The 25,380-nt window shown below is 42.1% G+C and overlaps 1 protein-coding gene across 1 annotated transcript in view; it reads left to right on the forward strand.

Moving 5' to 3' along the window:
• lonp2 (lon peptidase 2, peroxisomal) overlaps positions 1-15,676 on the forward strand; it is a 39,506-nt gene extending 23,830 nt beyond the window's left edge. Inside the window, exons 13-17 of the mRNA XM_080737640.1 lie at positions 2,450-2,592; positions 11,098-11,183; positions 13,704-13,911; positions 15,088-15,278; positions 15,393-15,676. Coding sequence (XP_080593766.1) covers positions 2,450-2,592; positions 11,098-11,183; positions 13,704-13,911; positions 15,088-15,278; positions 15,393-15,623 — 859 coding nt within the window. The 3' untranslated portion in view covers positions 15,624-15,676. The remainder of the gene's footprint in view (positions 1-2,449; positions 2,593-11,097; positions 11,184-13,703; positions 13,912-15,087; positions 15,279-15,392) is intronic.
• Positions 15,677-25,380: the final 9,704 nt, after the last annotated feature.

Below are 25,380 nucleotides of genomic sequence, written 5' to 3' on the forward strand. Positions count from 1 at the left end.
ACACTGGATACGATCACTAGGTACTGTAAATACATCAATACACTGGATACGATCACTAGGTACTGTAAATGCATCAATACACTGGATACGATCACTAGGTACTGTAAATACATCAATACACTGGATACGATCACTAGGTACTGTAAATGCATCAATACACTGGATACGATCACTAGGTACTGTAAATGCATCAATACACTGGATACGATCACTAGGTACTGTAAATACATCAATACACTGGATACGATCACTAGGTACTGTAAATACATCAATACACTGGATACGATCACTAGGTACTGTAAATGCATCAATACACTGGATACGATCACTAGGTACTGTAAATGCATCAATACACTGGATACGATCACTAGGTACTGTAAATGCATCAATACACTGGATACGATCACTAGGTACTGTAAATACATCAATACACTGGATACGATCACTAGGTACTGTAAATACATCAATACACTGGATACGATCACTAGGTACTGTAAATACATCAATACACTGGATACGATCACTAGGTACTGTAAATACATCAATACACTGGATACGATCACTAGGTACTGTAAATGCATCAATACACTAGATACGATCACTAGGTACTGTAAATACATCAATACACTGGATACGATCACTAGGTACTGTAAATACATCAATACACTAGATACGATCACTAGGTACTGTAAATGCATCAATACACTGGATACGATCACTAGGTACTGTAAATGCATCAATACACTGGATACGATCACTAGGTACTGTAAATGCATCAATACACTGGATACGATCACTAGGTACTGTAAATACATCAATACACTGGATACGATCACTAGGTACTGTAAATACATCAATACACTGGATATGATCACTAGGTACTGTAAATACATCAATACACTAGATACGATCACTAGGTACTGTAAATACATCAATACACTGGATACGATCACTAGGTACTGTAAATGCATCAATACACTGGATACGATCACTAGGTACTGTAAATGCATCAATACACTGGATACGATCACTAGGTACTGTAAATACATCGAATACACTGGATACGATCACTAGGTACTGTAAATACATCAATACACTGGATACGATCAATAGGTAATCACATCAACACTGATCCAATCCTCAGGTAAACACATCAGGCTCCTTTAACACTTTGAGTAACCAGGACGTGTTTACACGTTTTGGGCGCTAGATGGCGTTCTCGGCTGTTCTAGGCCAGTGGTTCTCAACCTGTGCAACCAGATGATTAACTTCAACAGGGTTCCCACGGTCATGAAATTCCTGGAAATATTTAGAAATTAGAAAAATATTTTTCCAGTACTGGAAAAGTTTTGGAATTGATCAAGGGTCCTGGAAGGTCCTGGAAAAAATAACTATGCATTGTCTTTCGTTATTGATTTTGTTAATACTGAAATGACAAATTAAACATTGGCCAAATTGTCAAATATTAGAGGCAGAAATTGTGAAAATAGCAGATCTACATGTTCACAACGCCTCGCAACGCGAGGCGTTGTGAACATGTAGATCGGCTATTTTCACAATAAAACCGTGTTATACAAAATTCCTCAACTCTCTTCAAATATGATTATTTCGGGGGTCACGGCCTGAAGAGGTTGACAACCACTGGCATACACTACCTGTCTTTGGGCATTGCGCATAGGAGTAAGCGACTCTTTATTGAGCTGAATTATTGTTATATAGTCCTGGAAATCGGGTTAAATATTCTGGAAAAGTTTTGGAAATTAATTGGTAAGGATGTGTGGGAACCCTGGTTAAATGTTAAAGATCATTGTGGGAACATTACTGCACCACACATGACTCTCCTGCTGGCCCCATCGTGCACTCTGCATGATGTTGCTAGATGACGCCACTGAGGCGCTGCTAGTAATAGGAGCTGAGAAGCTAACCAAAGGTCTGACAGGGGAGAGTAGAAGTCTTGGCCTACTGTCAGCTAATGTGTGAAATGTAAGTGGAGTTCCACATCCGGCGATGTCGGCGTCATCAACTGTCGAAGTGGACAGGGGTATTTTGTTTCAAACCTAAGCATTATATTACTGCAAGGCACAAATTGGACCCTAGAGTATTGTAGGGCTTCAGCAGCTGAGCGCTTATGACTCGACAGTGATTTTGTTCTATGAATCTGACTGTTCCATGCTGCCATTGCCTTCCCAAATAAGCCATGCTATAAAGTTACATTGGCTAGTTGGTTAGCCGGAACACTAATACCAAGTACTAATATAGCCCACTATATGGTTAAAATGCCACATATGTACTGTATGTAGACAATCGTAGTCTTTCTGTGACTGTTCACACTTGTATACACTGACGCATTCAGAGGGAGATGTGGTACACTGATTGTGCAACCATAAAGACAAAGAATATTATTATTAACCTGTGTGTGCGTGTCTGTGTGTCTGGTCTGCACCTGCAGTTACACCCGGGAGGCGGGTGTGCGCTCCCTGGAGAGGAAGATCGGAGCCATCTGCCGGGCCGTGGCTGTCAAAGTCGCTGAAGGTCAGAAGATCCTGAAGGCAGAGGGTGCGACCCCCGAGGGACCAGAGCAGGGACACGGAGGTAGGAGACAGTCTCAGCTCTGTGGGCATATTCAATCAAATGTCACCGCAGGAACACATGTTTACAGGGTTCCCACGGTCATGAAATTCCTGGAAATATTTTGAAATTAGAAAAATATTTTTCCAGTTCTGGAAAAGTTTTGGAATCGATCAAGGGTCCTGGAAGGTCCTGGAAAAATTAGCTGTGCATTGTCTTTGGTTATTGATTTTGTTAATACCTCTGAAATGACAAATGAAACATTGGCCAAATTGTCAAATATTAGAGGCAGAAATTGTGAAAATAGCGAGGCTAGTTGCGAGGCGTTGTGAGCATGTAGATCGGCTATTTTCACTATGAAACCATGTTAAACAAAATTCCTCAACTCTTAGTGCTCATTAGGGTGCCGGGGTCCCCAGTTAAAATATGATTATTTCGGGGGTCACGGCCTGAAAAGTTTGAGAACCACTGTCTTTGGGCATTGCGCATAGGAGTAAGCAACTCGTTATTGAGCTGAATTATTGTTATATAGTCCTGGAAATCGGGTTAAATATTCTGGAAAAGTTTTGGAAATTAATTGGTAAAAATGTGTGGGAACCCTGTATTTAACATCATGCATCGTTGCGGTCGGGCAGAGACCTAATGACTCCATATTTCTATGTATTTATATACACTAGGTACGGGACGATATGAAAATTTCATATCACGATTATTGTGACCAGAGAAATCGCGATTTATGATCGCGATAATCAAAATATCCCCAACACCCGTTATCCTAGCCATAAATCATAACTTCCAGGAGAGGGTGCTAATATTCGGACGTTATGTCTCTCCTGGAGTTATAAGGTAGAGTCATAGGGGTATCACTGGTTGAGCCCCAACGTCCATACTACGCTGAAAACATGTACAAATCAATAAGGTGCTCACCGCGTCGTCGAAACAGCTTTATATCTACCGGCGAGCCCACTCGTTGGCATGTGTTAGTCCATATGTTTCTAATAAATTAACTCACTTAGTGCCAAACGACTTTCAGATCAACTATCTCACTATGGACTTCCCTGCCAAACGACTTTAATCGACTTTTACTTAGAAAAAAAACAAAAAAAAAATATTTTTGCATGTTCCACCCCCCATACAACCCCATCTTTCATACAGGGCAGCCATCTTTGCTTACATAACATGTAAAACATAATGGCTATTTTCTCAAGAATGCCTGAACGGATTTCCAATCTGATTTTTTTGTTTGAAAGCTGTTAACAGCCTGCACAAACATGGTGCATGATCTGTGCACAGGCGTGCATGATCTGTGCACTATAAATTACATGGAAGTCTATGGAGATTTATGGCAGGGAGAGCCCAAAGAAGGCATATTTAAATGGCAGTAAGTGTGTTAAAGTTTACTCAAACTTCTCCGAGACTCACGTTTCCTTGTCGGAATGCTTCCGCCTTCAGAACGCTTCAGAACTACAGAACGTTGGAATACCGCATACAAAAACGTCATGTCCTAGTATGAGCGAATCGCAGCGGCGATCAACGTCACGTGATATGTTCGGCCATTTTTACCCAAGCAGTTAAAAAACAAGGAAAGCGATGAGACTCTGAGAAGTTTGAGTAAACATTAATTTATTAGAAACATATGGACTAACACATGCCAACGAGTGGGCTCGCCGGTAGATATAAAGCTGTTTCGACGACGCGGTGAGCACCTTATTGATTTGTACATGTTTTGAGTCGAGTATGGACGTTGGGGCTCAACCAGTGATACCCCTATGACTCTACCTTATAACTCCAGGAGAGACATAACGTCCGAATATTAGCACCCTCTCCTGGAAGTTATGATTTATGGCTACCGTTATCCTGGGGCGGAACATTTGCCAAAAAATAGCAGATCTAAAGCTCACAACGTGTCGCGCCGAGTTGTAAGCTTGTAGATCAGCTATTTTTGGGCAAAGAGATTTGGTAGAGTGAAAAAAAGACTGTATCAAGAACGTATATTATAAGTACGTTTTACCAATAGAAGGTTTAAATGGTACCGAATATGCAGCTCTGCAAATAAAAGGTGAATTGATCCCAGTGCATGACGGAGGATGATTTGGCGATGAATTAAATCTCCACGATACGATTGGGTACATTTTTGCAGCGTGCTCCTAGGGGGCGGCAAGCCGTCTAGAAATGGTGTGTGTGTGTGTGTGTGTGTGTGTGTGTGTGTGTGTGTGTGTGTGTGTGTGTGTGTGTGTGTGCGTGTGTGTGTGCGTGTGCGTGTGCGTGTGTGTGTGTGCACTGAATTCCCTGAGCATTCTGTCAGTAGGCCAAGGAAATGCATACAGTATTGTGAATACATGATGTTTTTACTCAATGTTATCATGGACATCAACGGATGCTGACTTTCACTGAAAGTTTCTCAAATATGGAGATTACTGATATCATAGTACTGACATCATTAGGGATGGGACGATATGAACATTTCATATTTCACGATTATTGTGACAAAAGAAATCGCGATTTACGATATTATCGCGATAATCAAAATCCATTAACTTGGGGCGGAACATTTGCCAAAAAATTGCATATTTACAAGCTCACAACGCGACGTGTTGTGAGCTTGTAGATCTGCTATTTTTGGCAAAGGCATTTCATAGAGAGTGACAAAAGACTATATCAAGTATGTATATTATAAGTACCTTTTACCAATTATAGAGGGTTTAAGTGGTACCGGACATGCAGCTCGGCAAATAAAAGGTGAATTGATCCCAGTGCATGACAGAGGACGATATCACGATAAACGTAAATCTCCACGATACGATTATCTTGAGTGTTTTTCTTTATCACAATACACGATAATATCACTTATCGTCCCATCCCTAGACATCATTATTGAATGCTTTAACCAGGGTGCCGCGCTGCGAGCTTGTAGATCTGCTATTTTTGAAAAAGTCGTGAAAATGTGTGCAAATCTTTGAATATATGTATTTTCAAAGCGAACGTTTGTAACTCAAATTTTGCTTCTGGGTGGTCCCTGGAACTAAATATTTTGAGATGGGGGTCCGTGGCCAAATAAATATCAGTTTGGGGGTCCTTCACATGAAAAGGTTTGAGAACCACTGACATGGTTAGTCTCTCAAGAACAGACTAAGAGGCCTCGCAGACGAGGCTAAGATCAGATCTCGTCCCCGGGGGTTTATCGGTGGTCATTTCAAACGACAGCGATCCTCTGTCTTGAACTCGGGCCCGGTATATCCCGCTGTGCCAAGTGAAATATCTGATACCCTTTCAATTGAGCCAGATATCCTGGATGACCACCCCTAGCGATCTCGGGCCAGAGATGAGTGGGGAAAAAGTTTTATTTTATTTTTTCTGGCAGTTGATTGAATAAAGAAACAAGGCTCCAGCCTCCACGGATTGAGAAAGTGGCAGCGGTTCTCAAACTATGTGTCCCGACCCAACGTGGGGTCGCGGATGGTGCCATGGGCTCGCACATTGCCGACCAATAGAATAAAAAATAAAGAATGAATAGGTCTATAACCAAGAAACGCTAAAAGTGAAGTCGTTGCGACCAGCGTGAAGCCAACGGACACGTTATACCTACACATATACTGTGTAGGCTATAACGTGTATTTGCCCCTTTCCTTTTCTTTTTTTGCGCAGCCTATTAAGAGTTTTTTTTGTATATTTAATGGGCCCAACCACCCTATTCTACCACCCTATTCTATCACCTCTCAAAAAAGCCTTTCCCCACACGTGGGGATATATAATATCGTTATTATATTTATATAAGATAGGCTAATAATATATTTGGCTTGGTCGGAGTCACAATGGTGAGGTTTGGTTTGACATTTAATTACCTTGAGTGCTGCATCTGTGATGTGATGTAGTCCACATTTTGAAGAATTACTCCGGTTTTAGGTGATATGCAATACCCTGACAGTGTAATGGAACTAAATGAATCCTACATGTCCATTTTCCTTTTTGGACAGTTGGTTGAAGGCTTGGATGAGGCGGTGGGACAGTCAGACCGACAGAGTTCAAGTTTAATCTCTCTCTCTTTTTTTTTTACTTGGCCTTTGAGCGCGGAGAAAGAATCACCTGAAAGCATTCTCACTGATTAGGCCTACTTTTACCATCACTGCTCAAATTAACTGTTAATCAGCGTGAATACTTTCAGGTGTGTATCTGATCAATAGGAAATTGCCCATTAGGCTACATTCTGCATGACATCAAAGCGACATGTTGCGTGAGAGAGTTTGAACTTGAACATGGGCTTTGCCGACCAAAATAAATAAATAATGAATAGGCTATATTGTTGTAACCAACAGCGTGAAGCGAACGACGTGTCCTCTCCCTTTCCACACACACACACACACACACACACACACACACACACACACACACACACACACACACACACACACACACACACACGCTCTGTTTTGGACCATTGAACAAAGATGGATAATGATGAAAGGGTTCACTTTGCGAACGGGACATGTTGGATTGGATACTAGGCTACTTCAGTGGAGAGACGACATGGAATTACCACCTACCAGCCAACGTGAGTAGGCCTACATTGCCGTGCGTTTCATAAAACTATCCATTAACTTAAATCCACAATGCAAGGCTACAGTATATGAATTTGAAGATGGAGATGTCCATCCCAATGTCCATACATGGTGCGTATAGGACGCACCGCACCGTTTATTTCAGCCGTAGGCTACATCGTTATAACATAATAAAATTAATTAAAAAGGGAAGAAACATATGGACCATATGGAATAATAGCCTACTGCCAAGGCGAACTCAACTGTCAAACCAAACCTTGCCGTAAAAGGCGCAATGATGTGGGGCCCGCGCGTAAAAGTAAAAAAAAAAAAAGAAAAGGGAATGGAATGTCTCTGACTTATGACATTATATGAATAATGTGGCCAAACCTTGCCGTTGTGACGCCGTAAAAGATGATTTGACAACTCCAAGACAAATATATTATTAGCCTATCTTATATAAAAAAATATAATGTCTATATAGCAAGATATGAAGAGCAGAAGAGAACTTCAACTACTCCACGTTGGGCGTGCAGTCGGAGAAAAGATGATTTGACAGCCAACTCCAAGATGATAGCCCAATATATTATCTTTTATAAATATAAAAAATATATATTATATATCCCCATGTGTTGTCGTGGGGAAAGGCTTTCGTGAGGTGATAGAATAGGCCTACACTGCATGCCTTGTCGCCAAATGACTGCGCAGAAGAAAAAAATCACACCCGTGTGAACTGAGCGGTGTGTGTGTGTGTGTGTGTGTGTGTGTGTGTGTGTGTGTGTGTGTGTGTGTGTGTGTGTGTGTGTGTGTGTGTGTGTGTGTGTGTGTGTGTGTGTGTGTGTGTGTGTGTGTGTGTGTGTGTGTGTGTGTGTGTGTGTGTGTGCGTGCGTGCGTGCGTGCGTGCGTGCGTGCGTGCGTGCGTGCGTGCGTGCGTGCGTGCGTGCGTGCGTGCGTGCGAGAGAGAGAGAATATTGCAGTTGATGCTCAGACTAGACTCAAGAGCACCCTCTCTGGTCACTGAGTGGTAGTTCAGGCTACATACACACATACATACACGGATACATACACGGATACACACACGGCCATGCTATGGAGCGGTCTACCACCGCTCAAAAAGGAAAAAAAAGAACGCTATAGGCTATAACGTTTTTGAACAAGTGATTACAACATTTTAGGGAGAAAGTAGGCTAAAGTAAAAAGTAAGTAGGCTACTAATAATAATAAAAGTGTAGGCTATTCTATTGTGAGGTGACAGAATAACCTACACTCTGCGCATCCAAAAGAAAAAGGAGGAGGAGCTGGCTTGGATAAAATCTGAAGTAAACCCGGTAGCTCATTCAGACGACAATAATTGTAAAGGATTCCTACCCGATGACCCGAGAATATCAAGCTTTTTTGATATTCTCGGGAGAGCTTCCGACGAGTCCCGAGGCCATAAAAATCCCATTAACATAATCCGATCGTGTCGGGGTACCGTACAAACCCAAGACCGAGTCCGGGGCCGACTGAACGATTTTCCCGGGGGATCATCCCGACAATCGGCCCCGGGGAATCGGCCCCGGGCTCGGCCCAGTGTGCACGGGCCTTAACTGAGCTCCAGTTAAGTGAAAGGGACCTTTTCTTTGACGATGGCCGGCCAGATTGCTGACATAGAAACATAGGTTTTTCAAAAAACCTTAGAAGGCATTTATAGAATCGGGTCAAAATTCTCATTTTCACGATTTTTCAAAAATAGCAGATCTAAGCTGCGAGCTTGTATATCTGCTATTTTTCAATAGTTAAATCATAAAATAATGATACACAAAATGTGTACCCGTTTAGATCCCATCTTATCTCTCGTTTACATTTGGGTAACTAGACCCTTCATACAGTATGTATCGTTGCTGTCGACCAGAAACCGATCTCCATATGTTTATTTGTGTCATTCAATTATCGTTGAAAAATATAGCAACTTTTTTTTTCCATATCCTGAAAAGTGACCGTTTTGGACAGGTTTCTGCCCGATAGCGACGATCTGCACAATTGTCTGGCATTGCCAAACGATCAACGATCTCTGCCTACATCTGTGTAAATATAAATTCACAAACCTATAGTCTGACTGCTATTAGAAACCAATTCTGATACACCGTCCAAATATGAAGTACCGCCCTAAAGGAGAATAACTGAATAACTTTGTGAAAACAAAAGGCCGTATTTACTGTTAAAATGACCTGCTTTTTTCTTTGTTAAGATCTGGTGCCGATCCCGAACTAGTTCGGCTTTATTTCAATCCAATACAATCTTTTTTTTATTAATTCACTTACCCCGAGCTGCTTGTAGAGTCGTGGGTGGTCCTGGCTCGCTAGCCGCTAGCCAGCTAGCCGTTCTACTCTGTCCGACGATATATTCCATTAAAAATGGTTTAAAATACATTTTTGAGCTCCCCAATGTTCACCCGATGTTCGGCGCCGCTTCCGATGAGTACACGAGTGTGCCGATCCCGAAGTAGTTCGGCTTTATTTAATTAAATGAATAAAATGATAAGAGGCCTTCTGAAGCCTGGCTTGATTTTTGTAGCTACTAGCCGAAAGCTAACAACGTCCCAGCCGGCCGTAATTTGCGAACGCAATCGCCAATCTCCGCCTAATCCAATGAATGACCGCATCTTTAAAGGCTTATATCTCTTTTTTGTGTTTTAGGAAAGCGGTGCGAGGTTTATTTACGGCGAAATCGCCCAAAAATGATCTTTTAGATGACAAAATGGGAATAGCCATTCTGTTAGCATCTTCATCCGGGACATTTCCATGCTGTGCATCAACGTGAGCACGTCAGGTCCTGGAAGCTGAAGTCCTGGAAGCTAAAGCGCTCGCCTATGAGAGATGCGCTGGCATTCTTTGGCCCCTAGAGGGCGCTGGCACGCAAAGAGTTAAGGCCTGCAGTAGTTGCACGCAGGAAAAACTGATGATGTTTGAGTGAGTGTGTGTGTGTGTGTGTGTGCGTGCGTTCATGTGAATGCATGCGTACATGTGTTAATACAGCATTTGCGGCCGGTATTTGGTGTGCTTCTGTTCTGGCCTTCTATGTTCACTGTATGTAGAGTGTGTGTGTGTGTGTGTGTGTGTGTGTGTGTGTGTGAGTGTGTGTGTGTGTGTGGGCACGCACACCAGCTGTTCCTTTAGTCTCTGTTGGTGACAGATGTCACATGACCAGGTCGGCAGCTGTTGCCCTCCGGCCACGCCCTGTCCATCTGTCTGTCCTGCCCTTGCTTCCTGTCTGTCTTATTTGATGCCCAAGCTGGTGCTCACCTACAGATCCTCACATAATAGGGCATTCACGAATAGTGATTTTTAGTATTCGAATTATTCGACCTCAAAGTATTCGAAAAGTCGAATATTCGACAGGACTGGCCAAACTGTCAAATATTAAGTAAGCAAGAGGCGAACATTGTGAAAATAGCCGATCTACATGCTCACAACACCTCGCATTGTGAGCATGTAGATCTGCTATTTTCACAATATATATCTGCAGAACCGAGTCCCTTTAAATGTAATACCTACAGTTCCAAGTGCTTGTCAGGGTGGGGGTCCCCAGTTAAAATATGTTTATTTTGGGGGTCGCGGCCTAAAAAGGTTTGAGAACCCCTGGTATAGAGCATTAACAAATTCATCCACCAGGGGCATTGACAACTCAGGAAAAAAAGAAGCGAATATTCGACTTCGGTGAACAACGTCGAATTGTGACTTTGATATTCGAATATTTGAATATTTGGTGAATGCCCTATCACATACCCACACAAAGAAAATGGAAGAACACCCCAGCCTACTTCTGCTACCTTCCCTTTGTGGACCTGTAATCTTCGAGAATCATGAGTTGCTCTGTAGCGTCGATTTGTTTTGTGTGTGTGTGTGTGTGTGTGTGTGTGTGTGTGTGTGTGTGTGTGTGTGTGTGTGTGTGTGTGTGTGTGTGTGTGTGTGTGTGTGTGCATGTGCGTGCGTGCATGGGTGCATGTGTACAGACATGGCTGCACCCCCAGAGATGCCCATAGTGATTGATCACGTGGCCCTGAAAGACATCCTGGGACCACCGCTGTTTGAAATGGAGGTGAGGAGACGAGAAAGGAGTCACTGGGCAGGAGTGGAACATGGAGACTTAAGCTCAGTACCTACTTCATCACATGGTGAAAATAGCCGACCTACAGTTAGGGCTGTCACAATTATTACATAATCGTCTAATCGTAATTATTTGACATAATCGCAAATATTTTGTCATAATCGTGAATGTTGAAAAATGTTCATACATTGACAAATATTTTCAGAAATAGTGGAAATAGCAGATCTACAAGCTCACAACGCGTCGCGATGCGACGCGTTGTGAGCTTGTAGATCGGCTATTTCCACTATCAATGTTATTTTTTAAGTGTAAAGTTGTCAAATATGTCAGTAATTTCTTTGTATATTTAGGTTATGTGTCATATCTACCATGTGCAACTTCAAAGCCTAAAAGCCAAACGGAAATGTAATTGTCAACGACAAAAACACAATTAAATCGTTAATCGCAATTATTTGAGTGACAATTAATCGTCATGTAAAATGTCATAATCGTGACAGCCCTACCTACAGTACAAGGTCACAACACGTTGTGAACTTGTATGTAGGTCTTCCACTGAGTGTTGAATATAGAGTACAATAGGCTGTGATTGGTGTCGGCAGCTGTTCATTTAAGTGTGCATAAGTTAAATAGAACGGAAAATACTGGAATGCTGTGAAATACACTATAACAGGGGTCTTCAACAGGGGGTCCGCGACCCCTAGGGGGTCCGCGGAGGTACTGCAGGGGGTCCGCGAAATGATTGCTTAAAAAAAAAAAAAAGGGAAAAAAAAATATTTCAAAAAATGTTTTTTTTTTTTCTTTTTTACATTTATGTTAAAAAATAAATCATGATTCTATCCATTTTGAATAGCTTGAATACATGATTACTATGCATTTGACAGATTGTTGATATTATTGACATTGGTTCTCAGTTAATAAGTAGTATGTTTAGAAATGGTAGTGGTACGGCCCACCCTGCTCGCTGTAACTTGTACATGTTTAAAATAAAAAATATGTCGTAGCCCCGACGCCCCCACCCTACGAGGTGGTAGGGGGTCCCTTCTCCATCTCCCCATCAGTTTGGGGGTCCCCGGCCTGAAAACGTTGAAGACCCCTGCACTATAACACAATACAGATGTGCACCCATCATAGGCGGGGGACCCAGTCACCCAAAATGTGATGACCTGTGATGTCTTGCCGTACTTTTTATTTCTGTTTTATCTATTAGTTTGGTCATTAACTCATACAGTGCCTATCCCGAACTAGTTCGGGATAATTTGGACCTTATTAACACTAATAGTGCCTCTTAATCTGAAGGTTGCTTGGTGCCTCGGTGCCACGCCGTTTCCTCCATAGGCCGCCGCTATTATTTTGAAGGGCTGGAAGGGGGTTGTTTTTGTTTTTTTGGATTATCACTTGACGGCAACGATTACGTCATCTAGTCACATGACAGTGTGAGCCCAGAAGAGAACATGGCTGCGCCCAGCGTTTGTGTACAGTATGGAAGAGTGGAGACCATCCTTTGTATAAGAATGTCCCTTTTGGAGAAAATGAGGTCTCTTTATGGGCCTCTCAATGGATTTACTATGGAGGACATTAACTTCGCGTGCACAGCCGACGTGCGTTGTAAACAAATCGCGGACATTACCGATGCGGGCGGGACCGGAGCGACGTACAGTAAGTAATAATATCTTAACTGTATATACAGTAAGATTGACAGTCCTCACCGTCAACGGCGCCATGGTATTAACCCTTTCAATGACGGTGAGCGCCGTCAACAGCAGCAGAACAGTTAACGTCCTGGGTGCCTATCCCGATCGCGCCGCCGATATTTACCATCCACTCCAATGCAATCCAGGATCTTTAGAGCTCATTTTCTCTGTTCCATGCATATCCATGAGGTGTGCAAGGTTTAATCATGGCTAAATCGCCGAAAATAGGGCTTCTAAAATGCTTGGTAGCCAATAGCTAACTTCAAGCTAACTTCATCCTGTTCCTGTACATGCACAAAGGAAAGTGTTCAGGCGCATCATGGCTGCGCACGGCTTGTGCATATACCGGCTTGTGCATATACCAGCGTATCTCTATGGTGAATTCTATGGCCACTGGGCGCCCTCTAGTAGTGAAAGCTGGCACTGAAAGCGTTAAGGTCCACAGAATGAGAGGTCTGCTCTGCCGGAAACATCACAAAAAAAATGTACGTCCATTTGTATATTCACTGTCCCAGTTCACTATACATATTTTTCTTTTCCTGTATAGTGAAGTCAATGGGTCAGTGGATATACAAATGTACACACACACACACACACACACACACACACACACACACACACACACACACACACACACACACACACCAATCGCGATGTTTCCAACCTTAATGACCAAACTAATAGATAAAACAGAAATAAAAGGTAGTGCATGACATCACAAGTTCAACCCTATTCCTTGAGCTTTTGGGCCTGTGGGTCCCCGACTATCATGCCTTGGAAAGCCGTATATGTAATGTGTGTGCGTGTGTTTGTACTGTAGGTGTCCGAGCACCTCACCCTGCCTGGCATAGCCCTGGGACTGGCCTGGACTCCTCTAGGAGGGGAGATCATGTTTGTGGAGGCCAGTCGGATGGAGGGAGAGGGCCAACTCACGCTGACTGGCCAGCTAGGAGACGTGATGAAGGAGTCAGCTCAACTGGCTATCACCTGGCTCAGAGCTAACGCCAAGAAGTATCAGCTGACAAGCGGTGTGTGGACACTCGTCTCGTACAACTCTGAGCACACTCACGCACATGGATTGATACAGAAGATGCAGTCACAGCACCTAGAAAGTAGAAGCACAGTTACATACAGGCATGTACTGTATGAGGACCGATTGGAAAGTTCCAATACTTGATTTTCAGAGACTATTGTAAAAACCATAGAAATATAGAATGGACATTTCTATTAAAGCAACTTGTGCGTCCATGTCAAACACGGAGGACATAATGAATCCATGACGGTCTTGTGATGCATTTGTTTGATAGATGCATTGGTTATGAACTTATGATATCTATTATTGCGGATATCATATCATTGCTGTCGGGCAGAAACCCGACAGCGCCTAGCTCTGGCTCCGCTATCGCGTCGCTGCCATATCAGCCTGTCTGGATTTTATCACTCGATAATGACCGCTGAGCCAGACGTTATCCCTTAGATAGCTCATTTGTCTTTTGGTTAACTAAGATATAATGCTACCAACTGAGTCAGTTAGTGACATACTGTAATTTATATTAATGCAATTACAGAAATACAGTATAAAACTTTTACTACCTTAACTCATTCGTAGTTTACGGCCGTAAAGCCCGTTAATTTCTCTATGTCTTTCACTGCCGGCTTCTCCGAGTCCTACCTGTTAACGTGGGCGCTCGTCCAGTTCCCATCGTGCGTGATCGGACACTGCTCGTGTGTTCGCGTATTCCATCAGCTTCTCAAATCCGTTGAAACTTTTTCAATTGATCAATAAGTTCTCCATCTGTAAGCCGCGGAGTCCAGACAGTAAGCTGGGCCAAAATAGAGGACGGACTTCCGCTTCAGGGACTCCAATGTTAAAGGTGTCCGCTCAATAATGTGTCCGTGTAGAAACCGATCACGGAGCATTAGTTCCGGCCTATTTTAGTTGCGTTTCGATAAAAAAAAAATTTTTAATACATTTTTATTACATTTACGGGTTCTACGGGCATGGCAGAGAAGGGGTACAAAGGGGTATTTTGATGGCAGATTTTGTGTTAATTCAGATACACATTCATTGTATATTTCTGTGTGTGCTTCTGCATGCTTACGTGTGTGTGTGTGTGTGTGTGTGTGTGTGTGTGTGTGTGTGTGTGTGTGTGTGTGTGTGTGTGTGTGTGTGTGTGTGTGTGTGTGTGTGTGTGTGTGTGTAGTGGTGGGGGGCAATGACCCATTGGAAGGGACAGACATTCATCTCCATTTTCCTGCGGGTGCTGTCACCAAAGATGGCCCCTCTGCCGGCGTCACCATTGTCACCTGCCTGGCATCACTGTTCAGCGGTCGATTGGTCAGATCAGACGTTGCCATGACGGGAGAGATCACGCTCCGAGGATTGGTGCTACCAGTAGGTTTTCAAACGCAGTATAGTAGTTCATATTATATTAAAACAGGCGGAGGCTTGTAAAATATTTGAAAAATACATTATTTTTGTTGAGTGATTGCATTGGCCTGTTCTCAGGTGGGCGGGATCAAGGACAAAGTTCTAGCAGCTCACAGGGCAGGAGTGAAGCGCATCATTCTTCCAAAGCGCAACGAGAAGGATCTAGAGGAGATACCGGCCAACGTTCGAGCGGAACTTGACTTCGTAGCCGCAAGCCACCTGGAAGAGGTGTTGAACGCAGCCTTTGATGGAGGGTTCCCCGGGACGGCCAACACACAAACACACACGCAGCTCACCAGCAAGCTGTGAAATACAGAACGACAAGCTGGTTGATATGGCACCAGCTAATCGGGACCAAAAACCTATACACATATACCTACAAACAGGGACGTGCTGGGCCCCTGATTCAGCCCGGGAAAAATAGTTGGAGAGGCCCTAATTTTTTTTATATATATATATTTCGTCGTTGTCGGGTGGATACCTTTTATGTCCAAAACCGTTTGTTTTGTATTTATCATTTTAAAAATGATTTAAACTAGTGAAAACAGCCGATCTACAAGCACACAACGCCTCGCACAGATCGGCTGTTTTCACTACTTTTGTGCAACGGCCTTGTATGATGAAGCAGGGCTTTGCTTTGCGAAAAAAATGTATACATTTGAAACTTGGAGATACGAGGTTTCTGCCCGACAGTGACAATTTACTTTGTTGGCCGCACAGCCCCCAAAATGGAACGAAGGCCGACATTAAAAAAAAAAAAAAATCCTAATGGGAATGAACGGGCCGTTCGGGAGTTGTCCCGCTTTTCCCAATGGCCAGCATGTCCCTGCCTACAAATACAGTATATACTGTACCTGCGCTATATACACACTTAGATTTCATGAAGTATTCACACCATTGTGGTGGCCTTACTTACAGGAGTCCAAACTAGAAGACAGAGACTTCAGATTCTTTATCTTCCTCAGCTAATTGCATTTCATCAATATTCTGTTTGCAGCAACAACACGTTTACACTGGAATATGGTGTTAAAAGTATAATACCGTACTGAATTAAGGTGTTCTATACAGATATTGCTGTGGTGTGACTAGTCATTACAGGATTCTCCCTTTGTCAGTGGCCTGGAATGCGTTGCCAAGCACAACTTGTTTATCTTGATTTGTGTTAATGATTCATTAAGCCACGTATCAACACAACTTGTTAATGTTCATAATATGTGTCTCAGCTAAGGAACATTCATTGAGTGGTGTGTCCCGAAGATGAAGATGGTGAAAACCATCATGTCAGCACATAATGAGAGTGCAGTAAGTACATGTTGATAGTGTAATAGGAGCTCACTTGACAACTCGCTCTCATCACATGAATCGTTTCACCACGTGTGCTGTTACATATTACATAGTATGTAGTTTGTTTGATTTATGCTTCAATTGGCATGAGTTTGCACAGCTGGAATACTGTACACGGTACATATCTAACTATTAATTTACCGAATGTCTGTCCGCATGCTGACATCACTGATACTAAAAGTGTGCCCTTGGATCTTTTTGCTATGAAAAGTAGTGCTCTGGCAGAAAAAAGGTTGGGAGACACTGGACTAAAGGTTTGTTGACTGGATCCATGAAGTATTGCTAGACATTAGACAAGTTAGACAACTGACTGACCAGTAGCACACGGCAACCAGGAACCTACAACCTACAAAACCGTCCAATCTTGGATGTTCATGTTCTTCTATTCTTCTCATGAGACCACCCTGCCAGAATAAGTGTAATTGAACATCAAACATGCCTTATATTACTAATGATTTTTCCTGTGATTACATACTGTATTAAAAATGTTAAGATAGCCCACTGTTTTATATGACAGTGTCACGTTACATCCATGTTGATTTAATATAAATTCAAATGTTTAAAATAATTGAGATTGTTGTTCCAATTCTTGAGTTTAACCCAAGAAGGATATTTTAAATCCCTATGTTGGTGTCAAAATCCCTAGGCTATGTTGGTGTCAAAATCTTCCCCCAAGTGTGTAAAGTTAAACATTTAAAAAACTACAATTATTTAAATGTAAAAATCATAAGCATACATGTCCATAGTATGGTGGAGATTTTAAGTTTCTAGGTTAAAGTATGAAGGAAGAGCAAGGTGTCAAAAGTTTTCAGATTACATTTTTAAAGTTAAATATCACAAAAACTATAAAACATTCAAAGTTAAATATTACAAAAACTATAAAACATTCAAAGTGAGAATGTCAGTAAAACATAAAAACGTGTGTGCCTACAGTAAGCCGGATTATTAAAATTATGAATGGAGTTTCTAGGAAAATTATAATGGAATTCAATGGAAGATGTTTTATACCGGTCATTCAGCTTATGGTGGACACACATGCTTGAACATTTAAAACGTTAGCACCTTTCTGTTCCTTAACCTATAAACTTGATTCACAATTTAAGATTCCACCTTACTCTTAATTAATTACTTTGACATTATTTGTAGTTTTTGAAATATTGAGCTTTAAGCGCTCAATGCATTGTCATTGGCAAAAACTTTGGGACTATAGTCCTACAGTACACACTTACACCTAGAATCCCCATTCAAACTTTAAAATGTTCATCTTACTGTGCACATGTTTGCCTGCCCTGAACATTAATCCTTGAAATGTTTTAGAAATATAGCCTACTCCTTTAAACGTTCAGAAAATTATAATGGAGATTTTGACACAAAAAATAATAATAATAATTATAATAAAAAAATATCACTTTCACACGTTTTATATGAAGTGGTTCATGTCTATGTTTTGGCATAATAATCCAAATCTGCAAAGTAACTAGTAACTAGTACATTTTCAGATAATTGTAGTGGAGTAAAAGTACAATATTTGGATCCTATATATGTAGTGGAGTAGAAATAAAAGTATTGGTAATTTGAATTAGGCTACTCAAGTAAAGTAGGCCTACAAAATAAATACCTCAAAATGTTACTTAAGTAGGCCTACAGTTACTACAGTAGGCCTACCTAAGTAAATATACTTACTTACTTTACACCACTGATTATTACCGGTATATGATCATAAAAGAGCACGGAGACCTTCCTTTCTTTTTTACATTACCGCTAGATGGCGTAGCGGTAGCACAGGAGTGAAAACACAGAACATCACTGAATCTGAACCTACAACGGCGGGCCAATAACAATACAGACGTTTGTTAAAAGCAGAATGCAAATAATGCAATGTTCTGCAATCCAACACGGCCAAATCTATCAATGTGACTGTACAATTATTTTTGCTCTGTTGATATGCTAAGAGAATTCCAAAAGCAGAAAGCTTATGCACAATACCTCCATGGTTTATGCAACGCGGCCACTGTTATGCAAATGCTCGGGTAACCGGAAAACTGGACACACAGGTAAACATTGTGGAGCTGAGGACGATGGGTTCCCCAATGTTAAACAGTGGTGTAAAGTAACTAAGTGCATTTAAGTACTGTAGTCCTAAAGGGGAGAACCACCCATTTTCAACATTGAACTATGTCATTAATAGGCTATAACTTTGAGTTGTTATGACATTATGTGGAAATAAGAAAAAAGTCCCAACACAGAAGGGGGTTCTGTGTTGCCTAGAACTGGAGGATTGATTGTGGGGTTTGGCTTAATTTCAATGTAGCCTACACCGTTATGATGTCATGGTTGGGGCCCCCAACTTGGGGGATTCCCCAACCGGGGTCTGAGGGTCCTCCGCTCATGCTCCTCCCCCAGAACTTAATCTTAACATATATATTTTCATGTGTTCTATTGAATTTTGCACCAACGATTCGCCAAGCAACTCCTTGCAACAAAACAGTTTAAAGGTCAACCGCACCAAAGCAACTCTTTGCAACTGCCATAATGGATGATGTTGCTAGGCCAATCATTGGTGTCAGGTCATGACATTAAGGCTTGCCCTTGTCCGGGACAACTAATAGGTAGGCCAGAGGCCTACATCTTTAAATGTAGCCTATTTGGCTCTTGGTTTCACCTTGATGCTCCTAGCCGCTTTGTGCTGTAGGCTATGCGTAAGTGAATGGGAAATGTAGCCTATACTTGTCCAGAGGACAAGTGCCTCAATTAAAAAGTTGATGTCAAGCCCTGGCGGTGGTTTGGGCTAAGAGATTCTGAGTGATAGGGTAGTGATCTAATTATCGGACTCTCTCAGCACAGAGACGCCATAATTGAATAGGCCAGGGGTCTTCAGCGTTTTCAGGCCGGGGACCCCCAAACTGGTGGGGAGATGGAGCAGGGACCCCCTACCACCTCGTAGGGTGGGGGGGTCGGGGCTACGACATATTTTTTATTTTAAACATGTACAAGTTACAGCGAGCAGGGTGGGCCGTACCACAACCATTTCTAAACATAGCCTACTACTTATTAACTGAGAATATTGTCAATAATATCAACAATCTGTCAATTGCATAGTAATCATGTATTCAAGCTATTCAAAATGGATAGAATCACGATTTATTTTTTAACATAAATGTGGAAAATGGCAAAAAAAAAAAAAAAAAAACATTTTTTGAAATCTTTTTTTTTTTAAGCAATAATTTCGCGGACCCCCTAGGGGTCGCGGACCCCCTGTTGAAGACCCCTGGCTGTTGTTCTCCTACAGTTCAATGTTGTATAGCCTAATGAGTATTTTTCAAGGTTAAAAAAAGAAAGGAGCTCTGTTAGGTGGCTTGCTCATGGACTCTTCGACGCTTTGCAGGAGCTGGGATCATACCAGGGAGGGATCTACTGAATCCCAGGCAGGCAGGCAGGCTCACACTAACCATTCAGCTAGCCACCCCAACTTAAAAGCAGCTGAAGAGTTTTCTAGTGGTGGATGGTCCTAGCCTTACATTAAGTCGGACCTGTAGAAGTTTCTGCATTGATGACGTTTATGGCTACAGGAGCGTCTTAACGCTTTGACAGACAGGTCCGGAGTATGGTCTGCAAAACTGCTACTGCGGCTCTACACATGCACACATGCGAGACATATCTTCCGTACAAGTTCGTCAAGGTTTTTGCGACTTGTCCGGTAGCCTTGTTTAATGTATTAGTCCGTATTGTTAAATAAAATGAGTTTTTACCAAGTGTGTGTCTTTTCCAAATCTAGCATCTCTGGTTTGGTTAAAGATGGCTGCACTTATCACGTGACGTTCATCCATTCCCCCATTCGCTCATACAAGGACATGACGTATACGGAAGAATGCACAATAATGCTTCCAGCCACCAACGGGCGCTGTTGCAGCTAACGTTGTAGCAAACGAGGAAAAGTTGTACACTTGGTAAAAACTCATTTTATTTAACAATACGGACTAATACATTAAACAAGGCTACCGGACAAGTCGCAAAAACCTTGACGAACTTGTACGGAAGATATGTCTCGCATGTGTGCATGTGTAGAGCCGCAGTAGCAGTTTTGCAGACCATACTCCGGACCTGTCTGTCAAAGCGTTAAGACGCTCCTGTAGCCATAAACGTCATCAATGCAGAAACTTCTACAGGAGCTACTTAATGTAAGGCTAGGATGGTCCAGTAGTCTAAAGATCAGAGTCATCAGACTCTCAGTGCTGAGGTTCCATATTCAAATCTTAGTCCTCATACATTTCTTTTGAACTTATACATTTTCAAGATTAAAAATACAAAAGAAGAACTCAAAAGCACCTGAAGAAATCTGGGGCATATGGTGTATTAGCGGACTGATGATCGGTTTCTCAGATCTCAGTTCAGAGCTTCCATGTTCAAATTCCAGTCCTCCCACAGATCACCTCAAAGAAAGGGTCAAACTCGTTCTTCTGCTATATCACAAAAATGTGGAACGCCTTACCGAAGGCATTAAAGGAGCGTGGATCACTAGCATCCTTTAAAATTGCCCTGAAAAACCACTTACAGGCAGCAGCCGTTCGCAACTGGTAAAAACAAACATAGCCCAGCCCTACCCTCCCCTGACCCCTCTTTGTATTTACCTACTGCATGATTTTTTATTTTTTAAATTCTTTCCCTTTTTTCCTGACTATATCTACTGCATAGTACTGTGTTCTATCCGTCTGTCATTCAATGTTATGAGATACTTAAATGGTTTGCTATGGAAATAAGCTTAGTCTTTTCTAGGATCTCCTTTTAGTAGATCTTGTACCAGTGAACTGTACCGTCATGAAACTGTACTTTTTCCTATGCAAACTTCTTTAATAAAGTCTTCTATCAATCAATCATTGCTGTATTACTTGGACCTTTTCAAGGTTAATACAAACTAATTACTCACAATAAGCACCATTAATTACCTCCAGTGAGAGATGGGGTAGTAGTGGTCTAATGATCAGACTCTCAGTTCAAAGGTTTCATGTTCGAATCCCAGTCCTCCTACAGTTCATTGCTTGAGAACTTTGATCTTTTCAAGGCTAAAAGACAAGAGAAAAAAAATCAAAAGTAGCCTACCAGGAGATACCTGTTAAGGACCCAAAGGTGCCTTGGCTCAATGGTGTGGTTTCTTGAGTGGTTGTCCATGCTATACAGGTTCAAGGCCCATGCCCAAGTACAATCACAAAGTGTGATTTTACTTTGAAATGTTTTGTAGTTTAGGAGATATTTGGACTAGGAGGACCTCCAGAGTAGTCTCCCCCGAAACCTTTTAACAGAGTAGGCCTATACTGTAGATAGATGTATTTTCCTGTGTTTAGGTGAATTTTGTGATTTTGATAATTTTCAGGCTTGCTTACTCGCATTGGAAATTGGTACAATGCCAGCCATTAAAACACAAAAAGTTGAATATCTCTATATGATTGCATGCACTTCCCACACCCCCTCAGAACATTTTTAACATAGTAGGCCTAGATGAAATTTCCTGGTTTCTGGTGAATTTGGGGAGTTTCATACCAAATCCATGAGAAATTCAGGAGAAATGACAATTCAGGAGCACCGCAGGATATGGGGTAAAATTTAGGAGACTCCTGCCCGATTCAGGAGGGTGGGCAACCCTGTTCTCATGTGGTCTATATATGGACATACTCTTGGTCTATGATGTCAGACATGAAATCCATATCTGGGAAAAGTTTATTTTTAATTAAAGTCAATGGAGCAGATTAATTCACGAATACATTTATATAAATTAAACTATATAACATAGGCCTATCTCTTCGCAAAATAGCACGCATGCGTGTCCCGAAGCCGGGCGATTTGACATGGCCCAGGTGCGTGCCACCAAAACTGTGAGGAAAAGAAAAGTTTACTTTTGGTGGAATAAAGTCGGACAAGTACTATAGTTAGTGTGGTTGCAGGGGCAACCACACTAACTAGACACCGGGAGGCTTATTATGACCGTAGGTCGCTATTTGTATGAAAACCTCCAGCTCACGTCTGTCTGTATGTCTGTCCGTCCGTCCATCCATCCGTCACTCTTCTGACATCACGACACCTCATCCCAGCTCATTAGAAGGATATAGCTGACCTGTTCTGACATCACAATGATGTTGCAATTGAATTCTGTCCTTGTCCCTTTTATGCCCATACTTGGAGATCCCTGATGTCATCAGTATTAAGCCCATATCTGGGAATGCCCATATATGGACATATTACGTCAGTCTAATGTGGTCTATGGCATCAAACATCTATGATGTGACGTCAGACGTCAGTCATCTCCATATTTGGGAGAATATGGCCACATTTTGTCCACCTTAATCAACCAACCAAGTTGAACCCATAAATAGTCTTTAAAAGACAAAGAAGCGGCCCTACACACTGTAGCCAAAGATCCAATATTTATGTTAGGACGCAGAGGGAAAGTTGATCCCATGCCAAGGCACAGTGCTCGCCAAACAGTCTGCTGTCACCCAGGCGGAAGCGTACACGCGCCCATGTGCGCAACCTCTCCCTTAGGGCGTCTTACTGATTATATAAATGTATATGTGTGTGTGTGTATATATATAATTTGTAGATTAGATCAGGACTATTACTGTGTGTGCTAAGGCTTTTGCTATATTGCGGCTATAGCTCAGGAGGTAGAGCAGGTTGGCCAATAATTCGTAGGATGGTGGTTCAAATCCCAGCTCCTCCAAAGTGTCCTTGGGCAAGACACTGAACTCCTAGTTGCTCCTGGTGAGCAGGTTGGTGCCTCGCACACACACACACACACACACACACTCACACACACACGTATACGTTCCAACCAGGTGAGACAAGGGAGGTAATCTGTACATAATTATCCAGGGGTGCTCGGGAGCAGGGACGTGCAGAGCCCCTTGACACAGTCTATCATTCTGCTCTGCGTTTTGTATCTGGTGAACATTACAGGACTCATCATTGCACCCTGTACGATAGAGTAGGTTGGCCTTCTTTGGTCGACAGGCGAAATAAACATTGGTATCTGTTTATTTTCAAGGCAATTGATGGTACCTTACCATTGTATCTTAAGTCGATGCTGGACTGGAATCCTGTGACATATAGGACACACTCCATGTGACTGGCTCACACTAAAGGTCCCAAAGTAAAAACTGAACTAGGGAAGATAGCCTTTTGCTTTAATGCCCCAACCACCTGGAATGAACTACAGCTTACATTCAAGATAGGTTCTCCTATAACATATGGTCATTTTAAATCCTTGATTGCAGATCTTCCTGCAAATGTCTGCAATTGTTTTTAAACTTGTTTTGTAAATGTTCTGTAAATGTTTTGTGAATATTGATTGTACTTTGATGTATCTCGACGACACTGCAAATGAGGGCAACCTCAATGTCTCTCGAGTATAAATAAAGGTTTGAATGAATGAAATGAATGAGAATGTTAAGCCCCTTTTCCACTGGCCCAACACCACACCACTCCACACCACACCGCCTACTTGTGCCAGGTTTTCCACTACAAGGACCTGGGTAGAGTGGTGTGAAAGTGGTACTAAACGTGGTACTAAAAAGTATCCAGTCTAGAGTAGGTCTGAGCTAGGCCAAACAGGGCCAAACACATCATAATGACTGATCACTCACTGACTTTTCATTTAGACCACCAGGATATAGTTGTAATACATGATAATAGATTCTATTGTGTTATAACCACTATTATAATCTATAGGGTATTATAATTATCACAGTAATACATTAATACTTATATAGTGTATTATAATCACAGTTCGAGTTATAATCCATTATAGTGTATTATATAGGATAGTTGTGATGCAAATTTCTGTTGTATTATTTATAATCACAGTTAAAAGGGTCAATTTGTTTCTTACCGATAGGGGTACTTTTGTGTAATGGAAAATGTAGATATTTGTATGTGGTGCGGTGTGGTGTGGTGTGGTGTGGTGTGGTGGTGTGGTGTTAAAGCTGCAGTCGAAAAGGGGCTATGGAGAGGTAGGGGCTGGAATTTACAAAAGGGCCTTTTGGTGGAAGCACTGAAAATAGCAGACCACCAAGCTCACTACACGTTGCAGCACGACGCGTTGTGAGCTTCGAGGTCAACTATTTTTTTCGGTGTGTGAGCACACTGAACTAAGCATAATCAAGTCAATACTGGAGATGTGGCGTACGGCATGGATTTCTACACAGAGAGGGCAATTCTTTCAACATCAGATGCTGCATTCAAGTTCAGGAGAGTTTGGACAACGCAATTCTCTTGAATGCTGCCTTCAGGTATGGCATGGAAAGAGGGCATTTTGCATTTCTTTCACCATAGTGAAAACTGCATTCATGGTCTGGAGAGCGCACTTTTTTCAGACGGATAAAAGGGCAGGGGCTCAAGCCCCCTTTGATGTCTATGTGTGCACGTGGCTGCTGGGGAGCCTATGGCAGAGTGGCAGCATACACTTCACATGGTACAACACACCCACTACAGCATACATGGGCAACTGGCGGCCCGGGGGCCACGTTTCGGAATACTGATATATTATTGATTTCAGCTGTTAACAATTCCAAACTAACCTGACTTTCGTCAGATGGTGGCAGTAGTGCGTAGGCTAAGGCAGAGCGTTACGCACTGCTGCAACTATCTGGCGCAGTCAGGTTAATTCCAAACATGACCTGCTTTAATTCCGGCAGTCTATATTAGTAGCTTAATGACTAGTATAGTAGTATTT

This window comes from Nannobrachium achirus, assembly GCF_963921795.1.
Source record: "Nannobrachium achirus genome assembly, chromosome: 11".
NCBI lineage: Eukaryota > Metazoa > Chordata > Actinopteri > Myctophiformes > Myctophidae > Nannobrachium > Nannobrachium achirus.